We start from the raw sequence: 17,836 nt of genomic DNA, 5'->3' as shown, positions 1-17,836 counted from the left end.
TTTGCCGCTGAGCTAAATCCCCAGCCCCTGGAGTTCATTTTCCAGAGCAGATATAGGGTTCCTTTTGCGTTCCGTGACAGTACTCTTTTTCTGTGTCCATTTGGCGGTGCTCTGGATGGCACCCAGGGGCTGGCTCATGGGAACCCACTGCTCTCCGTGGAGCCACATCCAGGCCATTCAGGTGCTTGGTACCAGAATTCACTTGGGATCTGTGGTGTGTAGATTTAGAAATGGAGAGGGGTAAGTGGCTCATGGTACTTCTGAGTTTGGTGCTTGGGAGGCTGAGGCAGGAGGATCACTGCAAGTTCAAGGCCAACCTGCACTGCATAGTGAGTTCAAGGCCAGCCTGAACTACATAGTGAGACCCTATCTCAAAGCAGAAATAAACAAACAAAAAACCAAAACGAAACACAAAGCCAAGTGGCTCCATTGGTAAATTCCTAAACATTGTACAAATTATTCCATATTCCTGGAGATTTTTTCAGAATAAAGAAGTATACTCTCTAATTTTATTTATGTTTTAATACTAAAATACATAATACATATTAATACTGAAACATGATGAGAAAGTAAGAATTCATACTTCAGGTTAGTGTGTTATGGTTACCAAGACCCACTTGTTAAAATACTAGGAAGCCACATTCAGCAATCTGTAACAGGGTCATCTGCAGTGGTGACAACCACAGTCCAGGAATACACGTCTTTGTGATGTTGGAAACAGGAGAAAATCAATATAAAGCATGACTGTATCTGACTGGACAAAACTTACGAAATTAATACTTAACACTGGTTATTCAGAAGAAATGTTGGACAAAATGTGTCATCAATCATGCCATGAAATCCTTAACAAAATACAAATAAATAATTCTTTGTTAAGTAGCATTGCACAAAAATGACCAGGTGAGACCTTGAGCTCTCTACCTTTGAGATCAAGAATGACATAGAGGGGCTGGGGATTTAGCTCAGCGGCAAAGCGCCTGCCTGGCAAGCGCAAGGTCGTGAGTTCGGTTCCCAGTACCGGAGAAAAACCAAAAAAAAAAAAAAAAAAGAATGACATAGAGCTTCCAATTATCACCACTTGGACAAATATTGTACCCCATGGGTATAGGAAGAAAATGCAGTAAAAGGTGTAAAAGTTAGAAAAAACAAAAGTAGAATTCACAGGTGAAATGATTTATACAAAAGATAAATTAGTAGATGAAAGTACCACATATGAAAATCAATGTAAAGATACTATTTGATAGAGTATTTGATGGAAGAGCACGCGAGGAACCGCCCCCAGGGGTAGCCCTGGAGCTTTGGGAACCCAGCCCTGCAGGCGTCATGCTCTGCACAGTCCCTGATTTCTCCTCCTCAGTGGGCAGATGTATATATGTCACCACCCGCAGGCCTTCCTGAGGGCCCTGTGCTGGACACCCTGTTCCATGTCCTCAGACCAGCCCCATGGAGCAGGTTGGACTGCACATGCTAAGTGCAGGGGGAATTCTCCAGGGCTACAGCTGGGGTGGAGCCCACAGAGTCTGTTCTGCAGCTGCCTGGGTGAGGGCCTTCTCCAGGTGGTGTGCTTGACCCTGTGTCCTCATGTGTCCCCAGAGCCCAAGGCGGTGTTCGCCAAGGAGCAGCCGGCACGCAGCGAGGTGCAGGCCGAGGCGGGGGCCAGCGCCACGCTGAGCTGTGAGGTGGCCCAGGCAAAGACGGAGGTGACGTGGTTGAAGGACGGGAAGAAGCTGGGCGCGAGCTCCAGGGTGCGCGTGGAGGCCGCGGGCTGCAGGCGGCAGCTGGTGGTGCAGCAGGCGGGCGAGGCGGACGCTGGGGAGTACAGCTGCGAGGCCGGGGGCCGGAAGGTCTCCTTCCGCCTGGATGTCACAGGTCAGTCCCCGTTGGCTCCACCTTAGCTGTTGGAGGCGATGTGAACCTGGCTGGTGATTCTGACAGACCTTGGTGGTGTCCTCCCTACTCCTGTGGCTGGCCACATGTGTGGACAGAGGTGTGTTTAGATGCCACGTGGCAGTCAGTCACACTTGCATCCATGTCCCTGTGTGAACCATAGCGGTCTGGGCTGCAGGTTGGGCCTTGTTGGCAACAGGAGGCTGAACCAGGCCTCTGGACAGAGCCTCTTCTAGCTGGTGTGACTGGGCTCTTGCCCCAGGTTGGTGGGATTCTGCCCCCGCGTCTCCCCAGCAGGTCTGGGGACCCTGTCTCTGGCCATAGGGTCCCTGACAGTCCAGCTGCACTGAAGTAGCTTGGCAGTGGTGGGATGGTGTCCTGCCTCACCTCCTCCAGGCTCCTGGAGAACTCCTGTGGGTTCTACCTATATAGCATACACAGTCCCTCTCAGGAGTGTGGTAGGAGGGCCCCACAGCTTTCACAGCGTGTCTTGGTTACTTTTCTCTCATGGCTGAGACAAAATATCTGATACCCAAAATTAAGGAAGGAAAGGATTTTTTAGCTCACAGTGTGTGGAAGTTTCAGTCCATGCTTGGCTAGCTCCAAGGCAGAGTAGCACATGGAAAGGGCAACTGTTCATGGCAGCAGAAAACAGCAAAAGCAACATGAGCAAAAAGGAGGAGCAGCAGAGAGCAAGCCTCTTTCCCTCCCTTACATTGTATGCAAACTATCCGCCCCAGGGCAGGTGTAGTTCTCACACCCATAATTCCAACATTGGACCATGAATTGATCATAAACTCTAGAAGCCTGCCCCATGACTGTATGAGGCTTTGGGGGGACATCCAGACACAAACCATAACACAGCACCAGTACCAACACCATCCTGTAAGAAAGAGGACATTCTAGCATCCTGATGGGAGTGTGCGTCCTGAGCAGTCCGCAGTGGTCTCCTGGCTGGCCTGTCCCTGATGTGGTCTGACCACCCCTCAAGTTTATGGCTTCAAGTGCTCTGCAGGACAGCACCTTGCAGCAACCTGCTTAGCCTCCTCCTTCCAACCTTGCCTTTGCTGATAGAGCCCTGACACCCCATCTTCCTGACTATCTGCCTTCCTTCAGGGTCTGCTTGTGGGCTGGGACGGAGCTGTGGCCCCAAGGGCTCCTCTTGGCTGCCTTCCCTGGCCCTAGACTCTGAAGCTGGATGGAGAGGCCACAGTGAGGGCTGGGTTGGGGGAGTCAGGGACCCTGGTTCCCACCTCATGCCACTTAACTGCCCCCCACCCTCAGAGCCGGAGAGCCAGATCCCTGAGAGGCCTGGTCGCAGGGAGCTGCTGGTGGTCAAGGAACACGAGGACATCATTCTGACTGCCACGCTGGCCACACCCTCGGTGGCTGCAGTGGCCTGGCTGAAGGATGGTGTGGAGATCCGCCGTAGCAAGCGCCACGAGAGTCGCAGCATAGGCAACACCCACACGCTGACCGTTCGCGGTGCACAAGTGCTAGACAGTGCGGTGTACACCTGCCGAGCGGCGGAGAGGCACCAGGACTTCCCGGTGCAGGTGGAAGGTGAGCAGGGTGTGGAACAAGGTGCCTGGACACCCCAGTGCAGTAGGAGGTGAGTGGGACGGGGATTCGGCGAGCAGGGCCTGTCTGACTCCCCTTGTGTCTGCAGAGGTGGCTGCCCAGTTTTCCAAGCCACTGGTGCCCGTCACTGGGGAACTGGGCGGCACGGTGACGCTGGCCTGCGAGCTGACCCCGGCGCAGGCGGAGGTGGTGTGGCGCCGTGGGGATGTGCAGCTGCGGCCTGGCAAGCGGATCCGGATGGCGGTGGAGGGTGAGGTGCGCTCTCTGACCCTGTTGGGGCTGCGTGAAGAGGATGCGGGGGAGTACACGTGCGAGAGCCGCGACGGGCGCACGAGCGCGCACCTGGATGTCAGCGGTATGAGAGGAGGCAGAGGGGGAGGAGACACCTTGGGCTGGCGGGGGTCGGCAGGACTTCTGGGCGGAGGACAGGGCTCCTCGACGGCCCCACCAGCACGTGCTCCTCCCGCAGTGCCCCGCGTGGTGCAGTTTACGACCCCGCTGAACGCGGTGGTGGCGGAGGAGGGTGGCGAGGCCATCTTCGAGTGCGCAGTATCGCCCAAGGATGCGGAGGTCCAGTGGTTCCGGGACGGTGCCCCGCTGCGGCCCGACGGGAAGTTCGTAGTGTCACAGAGTGGCGCGTGCCGCAGCCTGACTGTGAAGGGCCTGGCCCTGGAGGACGCGGGCGAGATCGCTGCGCGCGCTGAGGGCGCCTCCTGCTGTGCCGCACTGCGGGTGCGAGGTGAGCTGGGCCTGGGGGCCTTCCGGGTGGGGAGAAGACGTGATCCTGCGGGCGCCCCTGGGGAGGTCGAGGTGCTTGGGGTAGGCCTCCTCGAGGTCTCACTCAGAGGGAGTGAGGTTGGCCATGGGTGCGCAGGCATGGGGAGAGTGCCTCTGGGAGAGTCAGGAACCACATCACAAGGCAGAGGAAGTGATGTGGGCACCCTGGGATCATTTTTCGATCCTGATCCCAAATTTGAGCGCACCCTGGGGGCACCTAGAGCCTCCCCACTCCAGAGGTACCTGCCGCTGGGGTGCTCCAGGTTCCTGGGCTGGGAGGGAACCGTCCCTGGGCTTCAGCTTCTTCTGAATGACCCCGTCCTGGGTGCAGAGGCGCCCGTGCTGTTCCAACGGAAGCTGGTGCCCCGGACGGTGGAGGAAGGAAGCACCGTGATCCTGGAGGTGGAGCTGTCTCGGCCCTGGCCTCAGGTCCATTGGACACGCAACGCTGCCACCCTGGAGCCCAGTGACGACGTGGAGATCCATGCCGAGGATGTGGTCCACCGCCTGGTGCTGCGCAGCGTGGGTTTCGCTGACCGTGGCTTTTATGGCTGTGAGACGCCCGATGACAAGACACAAGCCAAGCTCACTGTGGAGAGTGAGTGGGGGGCTACCAGAGAGAAGGGGAAGAGGGGGAGGGGAGCAGGTAGGTTGGCGGATGAAGGGCAAACTTCCTAGGAGTGGAGGAGTCCTAGGACTCCTAGCTGTGGGTCCAGCCTGGCAGGTCCTGGGGCCCGAGCAGGGCCCAGGTGTGGGCAGCAGGGATGAGCACCTTTGGAAGGGCCTACCTTGCATGGGCTGCACTGGGGACAGACTGACAGATGAGGTGCAGCTTCCTAGAGAAGCTGACCTGGTCACTTTGGGGCCTGGGCACTGCTGGCCTCAGCCAGACGGGCGAGGTCTCCAGCAGGGACTCAGGTGCTCCTCTGTCTCCACAGTGCGCCAGGTTGCCCTGGTTCGGGGCCTGCAGGCAGTGGAGGCCAAGGAACAGGGCGCAGCCACCATGGAGGTAGAGCTGTCTCACGCCAATGTGGAGGGCATTTGGACTCGGGATGGTGTGCGGCTGCAGCCAGGGCCCACATGCCACCTGGCTGTGAACGGCGCGGTCCACAGCCTCACTCTCTCAGGGTTGCAGCCCCAGGACAGTGGGCTGGTGGCCTTCCGAGCAGAAGGCGTGCACACCTCAGCAAGGCTGGTGGTTACCGGTGAGTGTCCATGGATGTCCTCTTAACAGGGGTGAAGTCTTTGGTGCTCTGAAAGGCACCCAGCACTGTCTTCCTTTCTCTCTGTGCCTCAGAGCTACCTGTCACCTTCAGCCGTCCACTGCAAGATGTGGTGGTGACCCAGAAAGAGAAGATGACACTGGACTGTGAGCTGTCACGTCCCAACGTCACTGTGCGCTGGCTGAAGGTGCCTCCCCCTTCCCCGCCTATGGGTGGCTGAGTTGCCCAGCGGGGTGGTGCTGACCAGGGTTCTGCCCCATGCAGGATGGTGTGGAGCTGCGGGCAGGCAAGGCTGTGGGCATGACAGCCCAGGGCACTCACAGGAGCCTAGTTATCTACTGCTGCGAGTTGGGGGACCAGGGCATGTATGTGTGTGATGCTGGTGATGCTCAGAGCTCTGCCTCTCTCAAGGTGCAAGGTGAGCTGGACCTGGCGGCACTTGGGGAATGGGACCAGGTGCTGGGCTAGGGGTGCTGGCTGTGCCTGGCCTTCTGTTCTGACAGGGCCTCCCTCGCCTCCCAGGCCGAAATGTCCAGATTGTGCGGCCCCTGGAGGACTTGGAGGTGATGGAGAAGGAGGGTGCCACCTTCTCCTGTGAGGTGTCCCACTGCGAAGTGCCCGGCCAGTGGTTCTGGAAGGGCAGTAAGCTGCGGCCGACTGACAATGTGCGCATCCGCCAGGAAGGTGTGAGGAGGGGCCTTGTGGGAAGGAGGGGGGAGGGGAGAGGGCCTGCCCAGGCCACCCTAATGGTGGTGCTGAGTGATCTTGATCTCCAGGAAAGACATACACTCTCCTGTTCCGGAGGGTCTTGGCAGAGGACGAAGGGGAGATCAGGTTTGTAGCTGAAAATGCAGAATCTCGAGCCCAGCTCCGAGTGAAAGGTGAGGGGGCTGGGGGAGGTTTTCGGATCTGATGGGTGGCCAGCCTGGGACTGTTCCAAGGGTGGGGAGGGCCTTTGGAGGAAGGAAGGCAGTGTCTCTTCTTGTGCAGGGGCAGGAGCAGCCTGGGGGCTGCAGGACTTGGGTCCCTTTGATGGTCCTGACCTGTCCTCCTGGGCTGTGTCCAGTGCTGGAGAGAGGGTGTGGGTTTGGCAAGTGGAGGCGCAGTCCTTGGAGGGCGCTGGCTCAGGAGGAGTGTGTGGGCTGTGGGGCCCAGCAGGACGCGGGCCCTTGATGCCTGAGCCCTGGTGAAGCCATCTGCCTGGCTTGCTGTCCTGATCCCCTTTCGCTGGCTGGCCACAGAGCTGCCAGTGACACTGCTGCGCCCGCTGCGGGACAAGATTGCCATGGAGAAGCACCGTGGGGTACTCGAGTGCCAGGTGTCCCGGGCCAGTGCCCAGGTGCGGTGGTTCAAGGGTGGCACTGAGCTGCAGCCGGGCCTCAGATACGAGATGGTCAGCGATGGCCTCTACCGCAAGCTGGTTATCAGTGATGTGCAGCCTGAGGATGAGGACACCTACACCTGTGATGCTGGTGATGTCAAGACCAGTGCCCAGTTCTTCGTGGAAGGTATGAGGTTCCCCAGGGGGCCCATGGGTCACAGCTGGTCCTGGGGCTCCTGGTGACAGTAGGGGCAAGGGCACCGGGAAGGCACTTTCCTCCCCATGGGAGCCTGCAGTGACTGTGCTGCCCCGCTGCCCACAGAGCAGTCCATCACCATCGTGCGGGGCCTGCAGGATGTGACTGTGATGGAGCCTGCACCTGCCTGGTTTGAGTGCGAGACCTCCATCCCCTCCGTGCGGCCGCCCAAGTGGCTGCTGGGCAAGACGGTGCTGCAGGCAGGGGCGAGCGTGGGCCTGGAGCAGGAGGGGACCGTGCACCGGCTGGTGCTGCGGCGCACATGCTCTACCATGACGGGGCCTGTGCACTTCACCATTGGCAAGGCACGCTCCTCTGCCCGCCTGGTGGTCTCAGGTGAGCAGGGGCTAGGGAGGGGTGCAAGGATGCCTGGGGACACGTCTCCAGGCCTGTGAACCAGATGTTGCAGCCCTCACCTCTCGCATCTGCCTGCAGACATCCCCGTCGTGCTGGTGCGAGCGCTGGAGCCCAAGGCGGGCCGTGAGCAGCAGTCGGTGGTGCTGTCCTGCGACTTCCGGCCGGCCCCCAAGGCTGTGCAGTGGTACAAGGATGCCGTGCCACTTGCACCATCTGAGAAGTTCAAGATGGTGCTGGAGGGCCAGATGGCCGAGCTGCGCATCCTGCGACTCAGCCCCGCTGATGCTGGTGTCTACAAGTGCCAGGCAGGCAGTGCAGAGACCAGCACTGAGGTCACTGTGGAAGGTAGGTAGGGGCAGGGCTCTGGGGTCTGAACCAGGCTGGGAGTGCAGACCTGATGTCCTGTGTGTCTTGCAGCACGGGAGGTGAAAGTGACACAGCCGCTGCAGGATGCTGAGGTCACCGAGGAGGGCCGGGCCTGCTTCTGCTGTGAGCTGTCCCACGAGGATGAGGAGGTTGAGTGGTCACTCAATGGGACGCCACTGTACAATGATAGCTTCCACGAGATCACCCATGAGGGCCAGCGCCACACACTCGTGCTCAAAAGTGTCCGGCAGGCAGACGCTGGTGTGGTTCGTGCCAGTTCCCCAAAGGTGTCAGCTGCGGCCCGGCTGGTGGTCCAAGGTGAGCCGTCCTCTTGGGGTGTGTGGGGCCCCACTCACCTCAGCAAGCCCCTCACCACCCACTCGCCCTTCCTACAGCGAAGCCGGTGGTGTTCCTGAAGGCACTGGATGACGTGTCAGTGGAGGAGCATGGCACTCTGGCCCTGCAGTGCGAGGTGTCTGACCCCAGGGCCCACGTGGTGTGGTGCAAGGATGGTGTGGAGCTGGGGCCTGGCGACAAGTACGACTTCCTGCACACAGCAGGCACGCGAGGCCTGGTGGTGCACGGCCTCGGCCATGAGGATGCCGGCCTGTATGCCTGCCGTGTGGGCAGCGAGGAGACGAGGGCCCGGGTCAGCGTGCACGGTGCGTAGTGTGGGCGTGGCCATCTTCCCTCCCCATGGCACATGCCACTCTCCAGACCGAGGGGAGCAGGAGATGGAAGGCTTCCTGTTGTGGTCGTGTGAGGGCCAGGGTACATTGCATGGTGGACAGTGAGCTGGGCCCTTCTGTCTGCACCGTGGGACACGTCTGAGAATCAGCATAGGGGAGGGCTGGGAAGGGCCCCTTGCTGGGTGCACAGGATGGCAGCTGGCCCTGCCCAAGTCTAGAGTTGTCATTGCACCCAACCCTGCCTCTTGGGACTCATGGGTCCCCTCACTGGGCTGGTTCCCAGCTGCAGGGCTGGTGCACTGGGACCCTGACCTCCATCCACAGAGCTCCCTGACTTGGGGCAAGTGGGGTTGGCATGCCATGGCAGCAACACAGGAAGAGAACATGATAAAGAGGTTGCTGTGGGAGGTCCTCATGTGCTGCAGAACTCCCCTGGTGCTCACTTGTGCAGTGTGGGTGGTCCTAGGGCTTGGGCCATGTGATGTAGTTCAAACTGCCAGTCATCTGCGCACAGCTGTCCCTGTGAGGATGGCCACCCTGGGTGTCAGCCCCGCTGAACTTGGGACTTGGGGTGGGTCTGCATGCGCTCAGACCCACCATCCTTGGGTATCTGGATGATGGTGCATGTCCTGTGGCCTGCAGACCTGCACGTGGGAATCACCAAGAGGCTGAAGACAGCGGAGGTGCTAGAAGGGGAGACCTACAGCTTTGAGTGTGTGCTGTCCCATGAGCACACGGGCGACCCTGCCATATGGACGGTCGGCGGGAAGACAGTGGGCAGCTCTGGCCGCTTTAGGGCCACTCGCCAGGGCCGCAAGTACACGCTGACAGTGCGGGACGCTGCCCTGGATGACGCTGGAGAGGTGGTCTTCTCTGTGCGGGGCCTCACCTCCAAGGCCTCGCTGCTAGTCAGAGGTGGGTGTGTGGGCCCAGGGCTTGTGCGGAGGAGTCCTGGGGGCCATCTCCTGCCCTGGTGAGCACTCCTCCGGAGGGTGTGGGGACCCAGAGGCACTCACTAGGGGCAGGGGTTTTGGTTACCCTGAGGGTTGCTTGTGGTGAGTCTCCAGGGCTCTGGAGAAAGCCAGGGTTCTGGGCTCTCATCGGTGGCTTGACTGCCCCATGTGGCCAGTGGCTCCCGGGCATGGCTGGCAGAACTTCTAGCTACACTGGGCTCATGCCTCTGGCCACGTGCTTGGTTGGAGGTTGCTGTCAAGGTTTGGAGTCAGTGCTTCTGCTTTGCACTCTGGCTAGGTCAGTGGAGCCCAGTATACAGGCACCAACCCCTGGCCACCCCCAGGGAGCCTGATGGAGGATAGAGGGGGATGTGATGGTCCTGGCCCTGCCTCCCTGGCCTTGCCCTGGGACCATGGGGACTCCGGTGACTGGGTGTTCCTGGAGTCCTAGGCGTGACTGCACTGTGGCCGTGCCTCTGTGGGCATGCCGTGTGTGGCTGGTACTGTGATGCCTCACTGCCTGCCGTTTGCTTCCCCAGAGAGGCCAGTGGCTATCGTGAAGCTCCTGGAGGACCAGCAGGCCACGCTAGGGGAGGACGTGGTGCTGAGCTGTGAGCTGTCACGGGCAGGTGCCCCTGTGCGTTGGCTGAAAGATGGAAAGGCCATCCGCAAGGGGCAAAAGTATGACCTGCTCAGCGAAGGTGCACGGGCCGTGCTGGTGGTGCGTGGTGCCACACTCAGGGACTCTGGCGAGTATGTGTGTGAGACAGATACTGCCAAGAGCACTGCCAGGCTCCGTGTGAAGGGTGAGTGCCCCGGGACCTGCGCATCACTCCTGTCCCCCAGCGTAGCTCAGTATTTTAGAACTCTAAAATCACCTCTGTGGCCAGCAGGCTGGGCCAGGGGAGTGTGAGCTGGATGCAATCTCTGCCCTCCTGCTGGGTTTTCCTCTCCAGAAAAGGCAAACCAGTTCACAGAGGAGCTGACCAACCTGCAGGCCCAGGAGCAGGGCACAGCTGTGTTCACCTGCAAGACAGAACAGCCGGCTGCCACTGTGACATGGCGCAAGGATGCCATGGAGCTGCGGGCCTCAGGGAAGTATGCAGCCAGCCAGGATGGCTTGACCCTGAGGCTCACTGTCAGCTCCCTGACGCCAGCTGACAGCGGCATCTATACCTGTGACATTGGCCAGGCCCAGTCCCAGGCCCAGCTCCAGGTGCAAGGTGAGCTGGGGACAACAGTGGCAGACACCACAGAGGCTCAGATGCTGCTGCAATTCAGGTAGACCCTGGAGACGCTGAGGTGGCCGGAAACTGGCACTGTGTGCTGCTTCCTGCTGCTGCCTGTCCCCCAACTATGGCCCAGTGTGCTGGTTTCTGTGCCAGCCTGGCCTCAGTCTCTCCAGTCCTTGTGGGTGGAGGAAATAGCAGGGTAGACTGGGGGCTCTCATCGACAGCCTCCCTTGATGCAGCATTGGCTTGCTCGCTGCGGGTTCTGCTATGGTTCCAGCCAGTGCTCTAAGCACCAGGACATGGTAACAGCCGGGATGTGTTCCCAAGGGAGGACTGACCATCAGTGTGCCCGGGGTTGGTAGTTCTCACCTGGGAACCACGGTGACTGCTGAGGGACACGAGGGTGTGTCCTAGGTCGTGGGGTGAAAGGGTACACGTAGCTGAGTTGCTTGAGCCCGGAGTTTGTGGAACTTGGAGAGGAGGGTGGCAGTGGGGCCCTCAGTGGTGAGATGTCCTGGCCAGGCAGCTGTCTTTTGAGTTGGGGTAGAGAATGGGCTGTAAGCACCTCGGGGTGTTTTAACTCAGTACCCTGCAGCACAGTAGGATAACAGTTGTCTTTTGCATGCTGTTCCATTTGACACAGATTTGACTGCATGGGTGGTGGTGGTGATGCAGGCACAGCTGGACACACAGGCTTGTGGAGGCCAAAGAGTGCTGGCTTCACATCCTGGGCCACCGGGCCAGTGTCACAGAGGTCCTGGGGGAAGGAGGGGTTTGGGACCAGGTTGAGCTAAAACAAAGATATTGGGCCTTTTGGCTGTGATCTACATAGTGTTGCATTTTGTCAATGTGGGCTTGTCGAGCAGCCACTGCCAGCGGCTCTGAGCCTCCTGCTGGATCTGGGGAGAGCTGGATCTCCCACAGCTGGTAGGGCCTGAGCGGCTGACTGTACCCTCACAGGGCAGAGCGTGCGCATCACGGAGGACCTGGAGGATGCGGAAGTGCAGGAAGGCTCCTCAGCCACTTTCTGCTGCCGCCTGTCCCCGGCCAACTATGGCCCGGTGCACTGGTTTCTGGACCAGACGCCCCTGCGTGCTGATGGACTCAATGAGATTGAGGCCCAGCCTGGGGGCTACCATGTGCTCACCCTGCGGCAGCTGGCGCTTAAGGATGCGGGCACCATCTACTTCGAGGCTGGTGACCAGCGTTCCTCCGCTGCCCTGCGGGTCACAGGTGGGTTTGGTGTCCCACGGGGGGGCTGCCGTGGTTGGGGAGCCACCAAATCCATGTGGCTCGGGTGCAGCCTCGTGGAGAGGAGCCGCAGCTTGGGCATAGCCAAGAGGCGACTGGGCTTGTGGGGTAGTGAGGCTAGCTGGTCTGGGAGTGCAAGCTGGTGCCCGGCTGTTGGGTGTGGAGCACTGGCCCGAGCTGCTTCCAGAAGCACCCTCTTGGGTGGTCCCGAGACGCATGGCTTACATGGTGTGTGCTCGCTACATCCCTGTGGGGTGGGAGGCATGGAGCCGCCCAGCCTGGCTGCCCTCCTATGCCACAGTTGGCCCAACTCTCTGGGTACTCTGTCTCCCTCTGTCCTCAGAGAAGCCAAGCATCTTCTCCCAGGCACTATCAGATGCCACGGTCATGGAAGGGGAGGACCTGACTCTACGCTGTGAGACCACCGCTCCAGACAGCCCGGTGCTCTGGACCAAGGATGGGAAGACACTGCGGCCTTCCACCCGGTGCCAGCTGAGCTTCGAGGGCGGCCGAGCCGGGCTGGTCATTACTGATGCCAGCCTGCAGGATGGTGGGCGGTACAAGTGTGAGGCCGGTGGGGCCTCAAGCAGCGCTATTGTCAGGGTCCATGGTGAGCCCCGGGGGGCTGCAGCCTGCCTTGTCACATTGGTGTGGGTATGGGTTGGGCGGATACCCGAAGAGCATGAGGGCCCCGGATGCCATCCAGCACCACTGCCGCCCTCGGTTTGGGGAGTGTTGGCGCTCAACCACCCACTCAGCCTCCTCCTTCTTGGGGGTCTCCCTTGCCCCCGTAGCAGCTCTCTTGTGCTGTGTGGGTCTCTGTGTGGCCAGTGTCCTTCACCCCATCCACGTCTCGGCCTTGCTCAGTGACCCCTGGTGTCTTCTCTTTCTGCCCCGGCTCCCCTTTCTGCAGTCCTCACAGATGGGCAGCTTACCCATGGTCTTCCTGTCTCTCAGGGCTTGAGGCTGGGGTCTGGGCCGAGCTGGCCGGGGCCGACTTCTCCTGCAAGCTCTCTCTCTGTTGCCCACTTGGTTGTCTTCTGTGTGCCTCTGTCCTGATCTCTTCTAAGGACACCGGTCTAGGAATTAGGACCGCCTCTAGTAACCTTATCTTACAGTAGTCACTGCTTCAGGACCACAGTGTCAAGCATAGTCCCACTCTGAGTCCCTGGGTGAAGTCTTGGGTGTCTGCATGTCCAGGAGTCTGTGATGTTGCCCCTTTGCTCTCCTGTGCCACTCTGACCTTTGTCACGTGCTGTCAGAGCTGTGCCCGTCTCCCTGGGGCTCAGCATCCCGGGCCCCTCTTAGAGCGCTGTCCATCCCAGCTCAGCTCAAGCAGGGTCCTGCCTAAAGCTGGGCTGAGCCGTGTCTGTCTGCAGCTCGGCCAGTGCGGTTCCGGGAGGCCCTGAAGGATGTAGAGGTGCCAGAGGGCGGCGCGACCACACTTCGCTGTGTTCTGTCATCTGTGGCCGCACCTGTGGAGTGGCGACGCGGGGATGATGTCCTGCGGTCCGGCAGCAAGTACGGTCTGCACCAGGAGGGCACTGTATTGGAATTGGTCATCCGGGACCTGCAGCCCCTGGACAGTGGCTGCTACTCCTGCTCCTTTGGAGACCAGAAGACCTCGGCCATGCTCACTGTGAAGGGTAAGAGACCCTGTCTGCCCTGCCCATGGGCTACCATGGGGCCTCTTGGTCAGCACAGCAAAACAAAGATGGCATCTCTGTCCCTTCTGACCTTGTTCCAGCCCTGCCGGCCCACTTCATAGGAAAGCTGACAAACAAGGAGGCCACAGAAGGGGCCACGGCCACGCTGCAGTGTGAGCTGAGCAAGCAGGCCACCGTGGAGTGGAGGAAGGGAACAGAGACACTCAGGGATGGGGACAGACACAGGCTGAGGCAGCACGGGGCCGTGTGTGAGCTGCAGATCCGGGGCCTGGCCGTGGTGGACGCTGGGGAGTACTCGTGTGTGTGCGGGCAGGAGAGGACCTCAGCCACGCTGACCGTGAAGGGTAACAACTGCGTGTGCCCACGTAATACCGTGCTCAGGGGGCCATGTACTGGCCCATGATGTCTGTCTGCACTTGGGCTGTCTCCCCCGTGCTGGTGCCACTTGCCCCGCATCCTGCTGGCTGGGATGTTATGTGAACGGGAGACCTGTGTCTGCAGTAACCCCTAGCCCTGTGTGAGCTTCTTTCCATTTTCTGTGGAGTCTGTCTTGTCTTCCTCCTGGCGTGTGCTGCCCACACCCCGAGATGGACCTGACCCTGCTGGTGTCTGTCTGCCCCTTCAGCCCTGCCGGCCCACTTCATAAGAAAACTGAGAAACAAGGAGGCCATGGAAGGGGCCACGGCCACGCTGCAATGTGAGCTGAGCAAGGAGGCCACCGTGGAGTGGAGGAAGGGAACAGAGACACTCAGGGATGGAGACAGACACAGGCTGAGGCAGGATGGTGCCATGTGTGAGCTGCAGATCCAGGGCCTGGCCGTGATGGACGCTGGGGAGTACTCCTGTGTGTGCGGGCAGGAGAGGACCTCGGCCACGCTGACTGTGAAGGGTAACAACCACTTGTGGCTGTGTGTCTCAGCATTTCCCGGTGTCTGTCTCTCTGTGCTGTGGTTTCTGCAGCTCTGCTTTTTTCCTTCAGCGAGGAAAAAAGGCTGCATCTGTCTGCCTGAGCCTGTGGCAGCACCTGCTGTATGCAAGGGTCTCTTTTGCTGCCTGCAGGCCCTGTCTGGAGCCCAGCAGGGGGTGGGGTCGTTTCCCAGCTCCTCGGGAGTCAGGTCTTGGATGGACTAGTGGGGAGAACTAGTTATAAAAGATGCAGCGATGAGTTCTGGGACACAGAAGGAATGGAAATGGGCAGGCAGAAGACAGAGGCATGGCCCGTAAGCAGGATTCAGAGCGACTGCAGTGCGGGCCCATCCTCTGGGGAGGGAGGAGAGGGCCCGTCCTGCGTAGTGAGGGGGTGGTCCCTGAGCAGAGGCTGACCCAGGGGCCATCTTGTTGTCTTGGATGTCCTGGGAAGGACCTTTGCTGCCCTCCTCTGGCAGCCCTGCCCGACATCCTGCATTTGCCAGTGTCTGTACCCCATTGATTGCCCAGGTCACAGGAGGTTTGGGCCCTGCACTGGCCTCAGAAGGCCATGGCCACATTGCTGTGAGCTGGGAAGTGTGACCCCTGGGTGGAAGAAGGGGCCTCAGTGTGTCAGCCTCAGGGATGGACCGGTGCAAACTGAGGCAGGGTTGTGGAGCCCTGGGGCGTGCATGTGGGAGCCGTCACTGCCTTTGGCTAGCACTGGGTCTGTCCACGTGGTGCCTGAGCCCACAACATCCCAGCCATGGAGGGGAAGGGTTTCCAGCTGCAGGCGACTGGGGTACCCCATGGAGGGAGCAGAGCTCCCTAGGTCTTGTCTTACGTATTGAGGAGCTGGGATCCCTGTCCTGGTGTGTCTGACCACTTGGGGATCAGTGCCTGTGTCACATCTTACAGGGAAGCAGAGAAAGTGAAGGCAGATGCAGGCCAAGGGTGAGGAGGGCTGAAAGCCCAGCGGGCATGAGGCTCTCATGGCTTCCACTCTGCCTCAGGAAGGGCTCCTTGGGGCAGTGGATGAGGGGGGTCTGGACTGGGACTGGCATCTGTCTGCCTGAGCCTGTGGCAGCACCTGCTGTATGCAAGGGCATTGGGCACCTTTGCAAAGAGACCCCATAACCATGCCACGTCAAGTTGTGCATAGGAAGTGCACGTGCGCTTTCTGGGGCATGACATTTCATGTCCTGGGGCCCGTTAGGAGGCGACAGGCAGATGTAGCCTCTGAGGTCCGTCCTGTGGTTGCAGAACATTGGGAAAACAAGCCAGGGGGAAGCTACTCCTCCCTCAGTGCCTGGAGATACTGCCGAGCAGCAGGAGGCACAGAGGGTCTCCGTGGCTTACGGAGCGGGGCACACGCCTGCTCAGGAAGCTCTGAGGATGGTGAGCACCCTGCTCTGACCTTTCTAGGAAAGCCTTTATTTCTAGAAGTCACTCCTGGACCACAGAGTCCCAAAATGCCCAGAGCCACTGCTTCTTGGAGGCCACGACATGGCTGGAGTTGGTCATGCTGGAGGACCACGCCCTGGCCAGGGGCAACCCCAGCCTCGGAGTCTGGAGCCAGGCTGTGTCCTCCACTCCTCCTTGACTGTCTCCCACATGGAGTCCAAAGTGGGGTTTTGCTGTTTTTTCATTGGACTTCATCATCTGCTTGTACATCAAGGAGTCTGCCTGCATCTAACACAAGCAGGCTGGGGCCTGGGCCCACCTGCTCCAGGATGACAGTCCCGGGAGGATAGGGGTGGCTTTTTCCCTTCCAGCCTGGCTAGCTGGGAGGTGAGATCTTGTGTGAGCTTGTGGGAGAGTTCCAGGTGCCTACTGGGCTCTGTCCCCTAGCCATGCCACAGGGAACTATGGAAGGGGCTAGGCCATGCGTGACACTGCGGAGGGGAAGATCAGTGTGGCCCATGCTTATGTCCACCTGGGCCATGGGCCTGTGGGTGTTCCGTGTCCCTGCCCTTGTGTGAATTCCTCCGGTGTTGGCAGTGACCTGCACGTGGGAGGCTTGGCCGCCAGTTGTCTGCTGCTTCCCACTGTGCTGTTTCCCTGCCACATGTCCATATTTATTCCTCGATCTCCACTCTGTAGTGATTGCTGTTGTCATATCCTCTCCCCCGGATCTGCAGAGATCCTGATGTTTTTGTGTCCTCCTAAACCCTGCCAGCCAGATTCATGCAGAGTAAGAGGCTTCAGGAGCCGTAGGGTGGACCATGGCCATGAGGCACACAGCCTGGGTGAAGGGAGACACGTGCCATTGCCTGTGTCCCATAGTCCCAGCTTGTGGCCCCTGCCCTGCTGTGCTTGGTGCCTGCACTGTCCTGCTTGGATCTTGTCTGCTCCATGTGCTCAGATGGTGTGACTATCTGTCGCTTTCTGGCCCTCCACAGCACTGCCCATCAGGTTCACAGAAGGTCTGAGGAATAAAGAGGGCACGGAAGGGGACACGGCCACTCTGCGGTGTAAACTCAGCAAGGAGGCTTCCGTGGTGTGGAGAAAGGGAACAAAGACCATCAGAGATGGGGACAGATACAGCCTGAGACAGGACGGGGCTGAGTGTGAGCTGAAGATCCAGGGCCTAACTACAGCAGATGCTGGGGAGTATTCATGTGTGTGCGGACAGGAGAGGACCTCAGCCACACTGACTGTCAGGGGTAAAGATTGTGGACCTGTGACTTTGTGTCCCCATGTTGTCCTTCTGCCTCTGCATATAGCACAGCTGGAGTCCCCTAGGCACTCCTTACCTCCTACAGTTTTCTGAATGTGTTCTCGTTCCCGTCCTTCCCACTCTGTTGTCTGTTTCTCCCCAGCTGCTTGCTTCTCTTGCTGGATGTACATATTGACGTGCTCATGTCATGGTTTTTGGCGGAATATTGGCTCTTTCTTGTTACATGTCCTGTGCAAAGGTGTCCAGGCTGTCTCATGTCCGAGTCCCTGGTTGGTCTTTTCCAGCTCTTCCTGCCAGATTCAGAAGAGACAGGAGAACCTGAGGTTCTCAATGTGTCTCTGACCCTCTCTGGCTCTGTGGGGCAGATTGATGTGAGTGGTGGGGCCAAGGAGGCCAGGGAAGGAGCCATGGCCACAATATTGAGAGGCTGCATCAGGGGAGGCCCCACACTCAGCTCAGCACACCTGGCATGTGGCCGTGTGCAGAGGGTTTTGTGTGTTCTGTGATGTCCACGTGTGTCTTCTGCTTGCTCGGGGTGTGATCATGTCCGTGCTTTTCTGACCTCTCCCAGCCCTGCCCACCAAGTTCACAGAAGGCCTGAAGAATGAAGAGGCCACGGAAGGGGCTGTGGCCACGCTGCGGTGTGAGCTGAGCAAAGAGGCCCCTGTGGAGTGGAAGAAAGGGACAAAG

At 59.4% G+C, this 17,836-nt stretch overlaps 1 protein-coding gene across 1 annotated transcript in view; it reads left to right on the top strand.

Annotated features, from left to right (window-relative positions):
* The window catches only part of Obscn (obscurin, cytoskeletal calmodulin and titin-interacting RhoGEF), a gene marked incomplete at both ends in the record, with an annotated part of 116,492 nt that overhangs the window by 43,781 nt on the left and 54,875 nt on the right, over positions 1-17,836 (top strand). The window contains 25 exon segments of the mRNA XM_013509734.1: positions 1,689-1,869; positions 3,172-3,450; positions 3,557-3,823; positions 3,938-4,207; positions 4,577-4,843; positions 5,184-5,450; positions 5,543-5,655; positions 5,733-5,886; positions 5,991-6,152; positions 6,245-6,349; positions 6,710-6,976; positions 7,112-7,381; positions 7,481-7,747; positions 7,820-8,086; positions 8,164-8,430; positions 9,100-9,372; positions 9,950-10,216; positions 10,367-10,633; positions 11,603-11,875; positions 12,237-12,503; positions 13,273-13,539; positions 13,641-13,904; positions 14,186-14,449; positions 16,869-17,132; positions 17,718-17,836. Of these exon segments, the coding sequence (XP_013365188.1) occupies positions 1,689-1,869; positions 3,172-3,450; positions 3,557-3,823; positions 3,938-4,207; positions 4,577-4,843; positions 5,184-5,450; positions 5,543-5,655; positions 5,733-5,886; positions 5,991-6,152; positions 6,245-6,349; positions 6,710-6,976; positions 7,112-7,381; positions 7,481-7,747; positions 7,820-8,086; positions 8,164-8,430; positions 9,100-9,372; positions 9,950-10,216; positions 10,367-10,633; positions 11,603-11,875; positions 12,237-12,503; positions 13,273-13,539; positions 13,641-13,904; positions 14,186-14,449; positions 16,869-17,132; positions 17,718-17,836 (5,928 nt within the window).

Source organism: Chinchilla lanigera, unplaced genomic scaffold, assembly GCF_000276665.1.
Source record: "Chinchilla lanigera isolate Chin_1 unplaced genomic scaffold, ChiLan1.0 scaffold00180, whole genome shotgun sequence".
Classification (NCBI taxonomy): domain Eukaryota; kingdom Metazoa; phylum Chordata; class Mammalia; order Rodentia; family Chinchillidae; genus Chinchilla; species Chinchilla lanigera.
This window is presented reverse-complemented; position numbering and strand designations above follow the sequence as displayed.